The sequence below is a fragment of the Lepeophtheirus salmonis genome, chromosome 5 (assembly GCF_016086655.4).
Source record: "Lepeophtheirus salmonis chromosome 5, UVic_Lsal_1.4, whole genome shotgun sequence".
Taxonomy (NCBI): domain Eukaryota; kingdom Metazoa; phylum Arthropoda; class Copepoda; order Siphonostomatoida; family Caligidae; genus Lepeophtheirus; species Lepeophtheirus salmonis.
The window spans coordinates 41,043,452-41,055,125 of NC_052135.2; the positions used below are offsets into that span (position 1 = coordinate 41,043,452).

An 11,674-nucleotide genomic window follows, 5' to 3' on the forward strand; every position below is an offset into this window, starting at 1 on the left:
CACGTACAATACTAAGGATAATTATATTAACTTTGTCGATCAATGAGTTATAGAAGTAATTCAATATTTCAAAAAAATCCTTTGTGTACCACCAAAGCTCATATTGAGTTAGTTAATATTGGGCATCCAACCCATGTTGAAAAATATTTGCTACTGTCTTGACATTTATTTCAAATTGGAGTGCAATTAGGATAAATGATTGATAAGTCTTCAATTTCGTCCAAAATAGATCAACCTGCTCTTCCATATTAAGAGAAGATTTGCATGAAAGCTTTTCATTCAACTGCTGGATACAGTATTTAAAAAAAAAATAGAGTTATTCCAAAAGCAACTCGGAATTTCTGCTCAGAAACTAAGACACATTTAAGAAAATGTGAAGCTGGATTAAAGACATCCTTTTTTAAAGGTGATGTTACAGAATCCTTGGAAAGACTGTGAAATGTCTCTTTAGCTTTAACAATTTTTTTTGGGGACCTTCATTGGATTAAATTTAATTGTTGCCTTCTAATTGTTCTTCGGGAATTGTCTGAACAAAAGCACAACATTATCTGCCACTTTATAATTTGTTTTCATCTTAGATTTCTCACTTATCATTATTAATTTATTAACTAGTATTCCATATTTAATATTGTCTATCGTTTCTAATTTTAAGTGTATGTCATTTCCGCGATACTAGCGCAGTACATCAACTGACAAGTCGTGCTGGACGGTAAAGTCCCTTAATCATAAATGGATTGATATAAATTATAAATGATATATATATATCACAGGCAATGAGTTCTTAGTTATAAGTTATAACTTATAGAAGTCATAACTTATAGTCTTATAGTATAAGAACTCATTGTCACATTGTTACCTCGCTAACACATAGAAACCCTATGTATTTTGTCAGCTGTCGATTCGCACATCTCCCTTGATACGTCATGGCTATTTCATTATTTATTCTTTTTGATAAATACAAAAAGTAAAAAGTTATTCTTTACTTATGCTCATTTTCCAAAAGAATAGGAGAATAATTTCTTTTTGATCCCTCGACGTTTATATAATGTAATATATTAATAAGCAATATAATAATACGTTATCGAATTAAATACAATAGAAATTTTAATAATATGTAATTTATTTAAAAAATGGTGAATAAATAATATGAAAGGGATAGTCTTGGAGTTTTTAAGAGATAAATTGCAGTTAGTGTGATTGACTTATTTGGCTAACTACCAAATAATGTCGGGCCTTTTTTCTGTTTCTTTTTTCAGGAAAGGTTGCGTCGTAACGACGTGATATATATATATATATATATGACACCTTGAAGCACGTACTTTTCACATGTGACGTCATGAGTCTGTTTATTATGTTAGCTATTTAATTTATAACAAACATATTTAATATATATATTATTTAAATCATTCTCCTCAGTGGAATAGTAATTACAATTAGCATCATTTTGTATTGGCCGGATTTTTATCAAGGTACAAATTATGGTGTCTTTGTGGAAATTAGCAGGTGTAATTGGTCCTTTGGGAGCTCTTGGAGGTGTCATGGGACTTTTAAATGTTCGACAGAAGCGTATTGCAGCTATGTCTCATCCTATTGTGCTTGAAACCATTGAGATACTCAAATCCAATCCTTCGGCAGTATATGTTCTTGGGGAGCCTATTTCGATTAAGGGAAAAAACACTCATATTCTTCTATCATTACTTATTAGTTAATACTTACTCATTAACTGATTATTTCTTTCACTTGAGTATTCATGTATGTTTTTTTTAATTTTTTGTATAAATTACATTGATGTATCATATGCAATGGACAATAGTCAATATTCATGCATGATATGATATTAATCAAAACTAAAGATATGACTTTTGTATTAGTTAAGTATATACAATGTAGACTATGAGTCTCCTTGATATGATTAATAAGTATTTGAGATTGAAAATATGAGTCTTCTTTTCCCACTAAACTCAAAGCAAATGGATTTAACCCGCCCTGACTTAAATAATTTTGGAGAAAGAGATGGACATTTTCAAATTTCAACTTTTGGAGCTAAAGGGAGAGGAACACTCAAATCTCAAGTGATTCGTCTTGATGAAAATGAGGTTCCTCCATGGAGAGTAACACGAGTTGAATTAAAAATACATCATACCTCAGAACTAAAGAGAGAAGAATATGAAAACAAACTCTTGTTACTTCATGATTACGAGATGAACAAATAATTGAATAAAACACAAACTGTTTTTCATTCTGTTAGCTCTTTATAGACATTATTTGAGATAAATCAATTTCTAATCTTTTTTTAGTGCGATGAGTTTCCGTGGAAGACCTTTCCGGGGATATTTTCCGGGTAGAGGTCGTGGGCAATGGGGATGGCCAGGTGGACCTATGGATGGAGGCGGACCTGCTGTCTCAAATGAAGGGGGTACTGAAGAAGAAGAGGAATGGGAAGGAGAAGAAGAAATTGGAGGACAATGGGATAGCTCTCAGACGGGTAGCAATAGCAGAGGAGGGGGGCAGGGTGAATGGCCTAGAGGTGTAAACTTTAGAGGAAGAGGCCGTGGCCGAGGAAATTTTCATTCTTTTCAAAAGAATTCTGGAGATGCCCATTATCCTCCATCTTTAACACCTCATGACATATTATCCTGGTTGGACTTTCAACCTCCTTTTGCTATTCAAAGAGTGATGTTTCATTGTCAGTGGTTGCTTCATCAATATGGATTTCCAGGTCCTGTTGAAGAAACAAATAATGCTAATGAGGATGAGGAGGAAGATGGAGAAGAAGGGCCCTCAGGAAGTTGGTACTCAAATATTCCTCCTACACAGGTAGGAGGAGAGCTCCAGAATTTCTCAAATCGTGGCAGGGGTAAACGACCTGGGTTTGGATATCCTTGTGGAGGTCAACAACATTGGACCCCAGCTGGTTGGGTCATGAAAGATAATTCTCATAAAATTACAACAAAAATGAAGCCTCTTCCTGAAAAGGAAATCATACCACCCTTCTCCAATACCTACCCTGACGCAGCAAATGACAAAGAAAAACTCAAAATGCTCATAAATAATTTTAACATGATGTCACAAGAGCTTACAAAAATTTGCACAAATTTTAAAATAGCCACCCTAAATAAAGATGATCTAAGTAGCTACCCTTCCGAACAACAAGATAAACTTAAAACAGCAATAAATTGCGTAAATAATGCTGAAAAGACTTTGGAAGAGTATAAAGAATTTCTGAGGACTGACAAATATAGTACCTGGAACACTGAACAAAAAGCTGCATATGATGAGAAAATTAAAAGTATGATTGGTGAAACGCCTCAAGGAATACCTTATAAAAAGTCCAAAGTTTCTGAAGATTGCGAAGATGAAGAAAGAAATGAAGAAACAGATGGTTAAGAGGCAAATCCAATTATTCTAACAGTAAACCCACGAACGACGATGAACGAATATTTATTGACCGCCATGCATTTCACTATGTGTAGGTATGCGATAATCTTATTGCAAAATATTAAACATATTTTGCTTTGAACTATATTCGAGAGAATATTTTTTTTGAGTATTATTTATAGAGTATTTGTAATATTATTAATTATCTACATCATATAATAACTAAATTCCGATTTACTCTAATCTATAACGTGTGTCTTATATAAATAAAATTATAGTAGGTCTGGAGATTTTTGAAGTTTTGTTATTGATTACCAATTAGGGGTCTTAGTGCGTGTCGTATAAATGCGTCATTTAATTAAAATATTGATTTGTTCAATATTTTGCTATACTTTCTTTATACGATAAACTCCTAACCCACCTTAGGTAAGAGAAAAAATCACATTTTCTTAACTTTACATAATTGAATACACAAAGTACATATTATTACATAAAGGGTTATCAATACTGTATCAGTATAGAACAGGTATATTTATATATAATAATAAACACAGAAGGAAACAATTTTTAGTACCATAGAGAAGAAGAGAGGGAGATAAAGCCTAAACACATATTCACATGAACGGAATTTTTGATATGAGTTCTCTTTTATTGATTAAAATATGTCTTTTGATAATTGTTCGCATTGCAATATCTTTTATTTTAATCATATAAGTGCATTTCCCACAAAATAGTCTTCATAACACTTGAGCATGCAAATCAGTGACGATTAAAATGTTTGCGTTCGTATATGTGTTTGCAAAGTATTTCTTCTGTCACTGGATGTGTTATACTTTTCAAAACTCCTGTAAATGAAAAATAATGAATAAAACTGATGTTTTGATTCCATGATTATGTATGTCAGACCTTGCGCAGTGCTATAAGCATTTGGAAATGATTTATCTGTACGTTCCCTCATAAATTTCCATTCGCCGTCCCACTTGCATTCAATAATTTTATTATTGTATTTACTAAGACCTTTAACGACCCTTATTTGATCGAATGCACTTTTATGACCTCCAACAAATAATAGACCAAGCAGGGAGGGTATATACCTAGAAAATACATAAAATACACATTAAGTAAAATACTGAATAGAATAACGCATTTGACGAACCCTTCCCGGGATTCTTTCACAACACTAAGTTTAAAATCGACAGAGTTATGGGTATGCGGTTTCCACTTTAAAACGCTAGTATCTCTTCCACATTTATATGGCTAAAATGTAAAATTGAAAAGGTGTGATTTGAACGTGACATGCATCAAAATATCCTTACAGTTTTGACGGGTTGAAATACGAGGCCGTCTGGTTCGTGACCTAGACTTTCTTTAGTAAATTTAGGACCTAATAGTGTTCGTGTATGATCTATACTCCAAAACTGTTTTTGACGAATACCAAATGTTTCCATTTCTGCGTTTATGCGACCCTCCTCTCGGGCTTTTCTTCTAGGCATTATGATTTTACTATTGATATAGGCCATTCTTTTTTGAAAATCTCTTTCCATTAAAGAATGTCCACTGATTTGAACAATATCATAAATAAGGTAGCGCGGAAATTTCTGCTTTGTCCGGAAGTCTTCATCAATCACCATTTCCTATATTAAAATGATAAATAAGCCATTTAAAGGCGATTTTGCTACAATCACAATGATATTACTCCATCTACTAAAGTATCTTCTAAATCTTTTTGCATATTATCTTCCAAGAAAGTTATATTTGCCACTTTATAATAACAGTTATCTCGATCAATACAGTATACATTATTGGGCCCATCAATAAGCATCATGTATCGAGTACCATCGGCCTTCCAAGATACCATGTAATTAGCATCTACAAATTTTAAATTGTCTAAATCCATAGACACGGGCTGACATCCAGGAAAACCATTACTTTGATAGAAGAGAAATTTTAATACTTTTTTCGTGAGGCAAAGACAACAAAATATCCTCCTCACCTTTTGAATTGACACATTTTTTGAACTTTTCTTCTCAAATTCGCTAGCAATGAGACATCCGTAACGGGCTCAACACCAGAGATTCCCTCCATAAACTTACCCGCTTTAGCCTGCTTTTGAGAATTGGAAGATGAAGATGGCTCGACTGAATTACCATCTTCATCAGCCGATTTTTCATCGTCTTCAAAACACCAGTCAGGAAGAGTTGGGGCATTGGGAGCATCTTCAATATCACCGTATCGTCGAAAGAACTCAGTTAAATAATCCTGTTTGTAAATTCCAGGAGGCCTACAATTGAGACAAAAATTTTCCTAACAATATTTATCTAAGAGGAGTTGGCAAAGGAAATTATTGAACCTGGATTGAGCAAAGGCTTGAATACTAGCTTCAGGACTCCAACTTTCATGCTCCACTAAATAGGCTCCAATCATAAAGCCTGTCCGATTAAACCCATGCGTACAATGTACTATGATCGCTTTCAAAGGATTTTGTTCTTTAAACTTGGATATAATGGAAATGAAAGCGTTGACTTGATCCTCCGTCGGAGGCTCTTTGTGACCTCCACAGGCAAGTTTCACGTAGGAGCAAGGAATTTGTTTCTTATCATAAAATCTGGATGTATTTGTCAAATCGATCCACAAACCTATCTCACACTTGTAGCCCTCCATTGACTTGAGAACCATATCAGGAGTAAAAATATTAGCAGCATGGATCCTTGACTCGTAACGAGAGTCCAAAGGAGTCTTCATTGCAAGAAACATCCCAGCAATCAAATTGACACTCTTCCGGGGACATCCTAGCCATCGGTCGGGGATACGAAGAGGATCGTGACGGCCACTCATCACAGTAGTCTACAAGTTAGTCCTCAATCCTCGATCCCCCCTCTTAAGACAGATATGAGATTCAATTTTTCTATTTATTAGTTAGAAAACCAAAACAAAACATTAAAAAAAAAAGAAGAAAATGTCAGTTTTTGAGTAGTAGCGACTTTTCTCAATATGGCTACTTTTAATAATATTTCACGCAACCCTATAATATTACAGCTAGTAAAACAAACCACTAAAAATCGAAGTAAATCTGAAGTCATACGTAATATTTAATTAGTTTAAGTTTATTTTAAATGATTCCTTGGATTCAATATAATTAATGAATTACTTTTAAAACTTTGGTGGATTTAAAATGGAATAAATAAAAGTTATTAAAAGACCCGGTTGCCACGTTAACAAAAAGTAAAAGTCCATGATCTGAAGTAACCCTACCACGTACGTTGTAACGCATTGTTTTTTTTTCTCACTTTTAAGACCCTTTCAATGACGCAATACTTGTCCTCAAATGAAGTCATCACAAACATCAATGCAATTGATATCTAATTACATAAGTTTTCTGTTTACGTTTATAGAATTTGACAGAATCTTATATTATTTATTATTTAACATTTAATCTTAGAAATCATTTAAGATTGTTATTGGTAGAATGTTAGAGAGTTGGGATGATGAATTCTTCATAGAGATTTGCCGAAATGGGGATGAGGAAGACATTCTCTCTTATGTCTCTAATGTGAAAGCTCCATTTGTGGGCTACACTGACGAATTTCATCGTAATTTGCTGCACATTGCAGCAACATATGACAGGGCCCAGACATGTATGAGCTTGATAGAAAGAATTAGTCCTGAGGAGGTGGATTTCTACAAGTGGACTCCTCTTCATAGAGCTATTTATTATGGTAACTTCAAAACAGCTCTGCTCTTTCAAGACAAGATATTTTATAATAAGGTATTAATATATCACTTATGAATATTTTTCACCTCCAGTTCTTTATGACATACTTTATTTTCTAGATGGATGTGGAAGGATATACGCCTCTGGATCTTTTGGCTCTAGATAATCTAGATACTTCCCCTTCTGTACCCACTATATTTGCATGGGGTACAAATACCAACTATAGTCTTGGATTGGGCGCAAAAGAAAGTATACTCTATCCTGAAGTACACGAATTTTATAGAAAAAATTGTATTCACCCTAAAAAAGTACAAATAAATATGTTTCATTCCGGTGTTCTTGATTCGAATGGAACATTGTTTCTAGCTGGGTATGGATCCAATGGAAGACTAGGAAATGGACTCAAATGTACACCTTTACTCGAACCCAAAAATATTTTCTCTCCCAACACTAAAGTTATTGATTTTGCTTTGGGAAGAGAACATTCCATTTTTTTGATCAAAAATGAGTCTAAAAACTCTATTTATGTCACCGGCTCAAATTTGCATAAGCAACTAGGTTTAAAAGGAGACTCAATTTACTCTCCAAAACTACTCCTCAACACATGCGATGAAATCATAATTGGAGTTGGATCATCTAATTATTATTCTTGTTATTGGTCTAGTGGTGTTATATATGCATGGGGTCTCAATTTGGGTCAAATGGGTCACATACTTGATGAAGATAACCCTTATAGTGAATCTCCTAGGCTTGTATGTACTTTAACTAATGAGCATAAGATAAGGCAAGTTTATACTTCCGATGCTAGTATTGTGATATTGACTCAAAACGACAAGTTACTCATTTTTCGTGAAACGAACATTAAGCGTTTACAGCTTCCCTGTAAGTCAGTGAAAAAAGTTCAAATTATTGAAGACTATTGTATTAAAACACAAAGGTATATTATACCGCTCAAAATATATACTTTGTCAAATCAAGGAATATTATACTCATGGAGTGCAGAGTCTGGATTGTTTAGGTATTACTCACAAGTCCTTAAATTATTAATTTTTTGCATACTCGTATCTGTCTTATTTCAGATGTCAGCCACTAATAGAAGATCGAAATGTTCTAGTATATGATTTTTTTGTTTCACAAGAAAACATATATATTGTGTCTTCAGATACTCATTTTCTCTATAAATCCTTCTGTGATATTTATACAACTCCTTTAAAAAAGATTAAAAAAGAGTTGTATCGACGTTTTAAAGTTTCTCGGATTCCGAAAGCCAATAAGGTGTTATCTATTATGGGGGATATTAAAGGACTTAATTTTATTTTGAGTTGTTCATGCTCCAACCAAGAAAAAAAGGAAAAAATAAATAATGATATACATTTAAGTGACCAAATAAAACTTGAAGATCATAAAATACTCCAAGATGGTTCCATAATTGTTGGTTCAAAAACCTTCAATATACATACAGCTCTTCTATACCGAGAAAATCCTACACTTGCAAATAAAATTCTAGATTCTCCGAACTCCATTTATAAGTTAGAGGAATTGAACGATCAAAACGATGCAGAAAACTTATTTGAAAAAATGATAGAATTATGCTATGAAGGCGTTCCAAGCAAGCAATCTCAAAACGTAAAATTTCGATCATTGGCTAAAAAATGCGGATTTTTCGAGAAAAAGACAAAGAAGAATAGACTACTTTCTAATAAATATTGCAGAGTCAACCCTGATGTATATCTTATTTCCTCTGATGGGACTGAGTTCCCTGTACATCGAATTATACTTTGTCAAAAGTCAGAATATTTCAGTGCAATGTTTAGAGATGGAGTCTGGTCAGAGAGTAAAAAGAATGCAAAGGTGAAGTTACAAGTAGATTCTAAAAGTTTGAAGGTCATTATTGAATATATTTATAGTGGTACTATACTTAATCAGTTTTTAGAAGAGGCAGAAGATATTGCTAATGTTTTATGTTTTAGTAATCAATATTTCATTGCTAGATTAGATTTAATCTGTGAAAAACTAATGAAGCGATCTCTAAATTTACGAAATGCAATTAAGATATTCAAATTTGCTTTAGAGTTCTCGCTTCAAGGCCTTTATGAGTCCGCTATGTATTTTATTTGTTGTAACATGGGCTATTTTTACGAAAATGAGTGGCTTCAATCACTCGATGAGGATAACATTGAGGCATTATGTATCTACTATAGAACTTCATATTTTTCAAAAGAAAGACAAATAAGTCGTAACATAAAATCATTTCCTGGGACCATATCGTATGACGATACCTGGAACTACTATCAGCAATTCATTTTTGATCTACCTATAAATGCCTCTTTAGATAATAATTCAAGTACAGGGAAATCACAAAAAGCAAGAATATCTTCGTTAAATAAAAAATCGTCTAGAAAGAAAAAGAAACAAATTGCTTTAGATTCTAAGTTAGTAAAAGATGATTTTAAAAGTCATAAAATTTCTGTCGATTATGAAGAACAAGGAGTTAATAACATCGGACTTGCGGAAACTGAAAATTTGGATATTCAAAAGCAAAAAGAAAGTCAGATTCAAAATCCGTCACTTGTTGATGATCAATTGACAAGTTTGGCAGCATATGAAGTAGTTGATGACTTTACATCTGGTTCTTATCACTCACCTTTAGACTTTTCACCTAATAAGTCTATACCAAAGTCTAAAATCACTCGTGTGCCCAAATCGTCATGGAAACACTTAAATTCGGCTACAAAGTTAGGAACTGAATGGTCCGGTTGGAAAACTTTTGAGGATAATGATGAACTAGTATTTGAAATTTTAAACTACCCCGAAGAGTGTTCTCCACTAAAACAACCACCTAAATTGAAAACACCCCGTATTTCTAAATCGTCGTGGAAACAATTGAGTTTTACTAAAGATGAGGAAAGTGAGTCAAATATATGTCCTTGGAGCCAGTCCCCTCCTGATGAGGTAAAACTGGAAAATATTAGCTTTGAAAACATATTAAATGATGAAAAACAAAAGACTGCTGATACAGAGCGTATCAAATCAAAACCATTTTCCATTATTCAAATAGAAGAAAGAGCAATGAATGATCTATTAGTTTATTATCAAGCAGAATCAAAGTCAGATGAAACTATATCTGTTCACCGTTGTATTGATACAACTAAGTTATCACTAGTACCAGCATGGTATACTTGAGTTACTCGATAATTGTTTCTTTTAAATCATGTGATCCTTTCAAATATTGTTTGTTTTATTGTTGCGTTGTTTTAAATATATGTATAGTATTTTCTTATGACCTTATAGATGAGCATCACTTTTTTATTTTCTTGAAAGGTCATTTCGTTTTTTCTATTCCATCGACCAAATTCATATATTAGAGACAATTAGTATCAAAAATAGGAATAAAACCTATCCTTTGACTTGTTCCTTTTTATTTAGAATACCTCACTATTCTTGACCTTTTTACCTCCATTAAGCTCATTTCAGAATTGCCTTAGATTGTTTTTAAATAAAAGACAATTTTGAGATCTAAATATCCCCTTGATTAAGAACCACTGATTTAGATCAAAATATCAATAGTGTCCTTCCTAAGATTGAGTTTCTTAATTGAAATGCGGCATAATTTAATATTTTATCAAGGGTACCGGGGGGTCCATTGAAATAGGAACACATACTAATTCAATAATTAATTAAGGTTGGGTGATTGAAATTAATTTATAATTAGATATATTAAAGCATAAGCAATTAATTACAAAATAAAACAAATCTGAGTTCTCTAGTTTCTGTACATGTCGAGAAAATTATATATGAACGTGATTGACAAATTTCCTTTTGCACACTCCAAGGAGTTGGGGGTCTCCAGGAACACCTTCTACGCTGTCAGCAAGCCCAAAACGTTGGAGAGGAAGAAGGGGTCTGTCAAAATAGCCTAACTGGATCCAGAGGGGTTAAAGAAAATTGACAAGCCAATCCCCTCAAGTGCATGAGGGGCCATGCAAGAGATCTAGGAGTTTCACACCAAAGTGTCCAGAGATCTATCAAAGGGGGGCGGGATGATCCTTTTGAGGATGGAGAGGCCACTTTTGACACCTGTAATGAAATAAACCCATCTCCTCCGTTGCAATACTCTTTTGAATTCTTTTTTCGACATTTTTGGCTACCCTACTGCCCAGATGCCACCCCCCTCGACTACACATTTTGGGCGCATGTCAAGCGAAAGGCCTGAAGTATCCGTCATCAAAACACCGAGGCTCTCAATGCCACTGTAAGCCAACACCGGGATGCCATGACAGAGGACTACATCTGCAGCGGGTGCCAGGGCTTGCGCCGCCGTTTGGAAGCCATCATTGCTGCTAAGGGCGGTTACATTAATAATTAAGAGAGCTCAGACACACATCTATTTATAGTATTAATTTTATTGAAGTTCTATTATTAATTAATAAATTATATCTTGTTAAAATTCAGCGTTCAGATTTTAATGGACCACTCGGTAAATGTTAGTTACTACAATACAAACATACTTGAAATTCAATTGATCACGCACTTCGAGGTAAAACATCAATATATTAAGTATGTGTACATTGTTTAAGTACATAC

At 33.7% G+C, this 11,674-nt stretch overlaps 3 protein-coding genes across 4 annotated transcripts; 2 read left to right on the plus strand and 1 right to left on the minus strand.

Annotated features, from left to right (window-relative positions):
- Nucleotides 1–1,066: 1,066 nt before the first annotated feature.
- On the plus strand, nucleotides 1,067–3,668 carry LOC121118388 (uncharacterized). 2 transcript variants are annotated; one of them, XM_071888674.1, is made up of 2 exons: nucleotides 1,067–2,243; nucleotides 2,298–3,668. In XM_071888674.1, exon 2 carries the CDS (start codon nucleotides 2,302–2,304, stop codon nucleotides 3,385–3,387), a length of 1,086 nt encoding a protein of 361 aa, XP_071744775.1. In that variant the 5' UTR covers nucleotides 1,067–2,243; nucleotides 2,298–2,301; the 3' UTR covers nucleotides 3,388–3,668. The 2 variants fall into 2 exon arrangements, with proteins under 2 accessions (XP_071744775.1, XP_071744776.1); XM_071888675.1 differs by having other exon boundaries at nucleotides 1,314–1,469.
- mRNA-cap (mRNA capping enzyme) lies at nucleotides 3,667–6,353 on the minus strand. The gene is made up of 7 exons (XM_040712957.2): nucleotides 5,729–6,353; nucleotides 5,372–5,659; nucleotides 5,075–5,306; nucleotides 4,695–5,012; nucleotides 4,535–4,635; nucleotides 4,285–4,472; nucleotides 3,667–4,223 (listed from the first exon to the last, which is right to left on the minus strand). The coding sequence occupies exons 1-7, from the start codon at nucleotides 6,211–6,213 to the stop codon at nucleotides 4,138–4,140; spliced, it is 1,698 nt and encodes a 565-aa protein (XP_040568891.1). The 5' UTR covers nucleotides 6,214–6,353; the 3' UTR covers nucleotides 3,667–4,137.
- Nucleotides 6,354–6,680: 327 nt separating this feature from the next.
- LOC121117521 (inhibitor of Bruton tyrosine kinase) lies at nucleotides 6,681–10,378 on the plus strand. The gene is made up of 3 exons (XM_040711982.2): nucleotides 6,681–7,144; nucleotides 7,210–8,108; nucleotides 8,170–10,378. The coding sequence occupies exons 1-3, from the start codon at nucleotides 6,845–6,847 to the stop codon at nucleotides 10,271–10,273; spliced, it is 3,303 nt and encodes a 1,100-aa protein (XP_040567916.2). The 5' UTR covers nucleotides 6,681–6,844; the 3' UTR covers nucleotides 10,274–10,378.
- Nucleotides 10,379–11,674: the final 1,296 nt, after the last annotated feature.

What these genes read in the sequence shown, in the direction of transcription:
- LOC121118388 (XM_071888674.1), top strand. Translation starts at nt 2,302, where the DNA reads ATGAGTTTCCGTGGAAGACCTTTCCGGGGATATTTTCCGGGTAGAGGT.
- mRNA-cap (XM_040712957.2), bottom strand. Translation starts at nt 6,213, where the DNA reads ATGAGTGGCCGTCACGATCCTCTTCGTATCCCCGACCGATGGCTAGGA. An exon ending in TATTTCAACCCGTCAAAACT is followed by an intron (nt 4,636 to 4,694) that starts GTAAGGATATTT and finishes TTTACATTTTAG; the next exon opens with CCATATAAATGTGGAAGAGA. An exon ending in TGCTTATAGCACTGCGCAAG is followed by an intron (nt 4,224 to 4,284) that starts GTCTGACATACA and finishes TTTCATTTACAG; the next exon opens with GAGTTTTGAAAAGTATAACA.
- LOC121117521 (XM_040711982.2), top strand. Translation starts at nt 6,845, where the DNA reads ATGTTAGAGAGTTGGGATGATGAATTCTTCATAGAGATTTGCCGAAAT. An exon ending in ACAAGATATTTTATAATAAG is followed by an intron (nt 7,145 to 7,209) that starts GTATTAATATAT and finishes TTTATTTTCTAG; the next exon opens with ATGGATGTGGAAGGATATAC. An exon ending in GCAGAGTCTGGATTGTTTAG is followed by an intron (nt 8,109 to 8,169) that starts GTATTACTCACA and finishes GTCTTATTTCAG; the next exon opens with ATGTCAGCCACTAATAGAAG.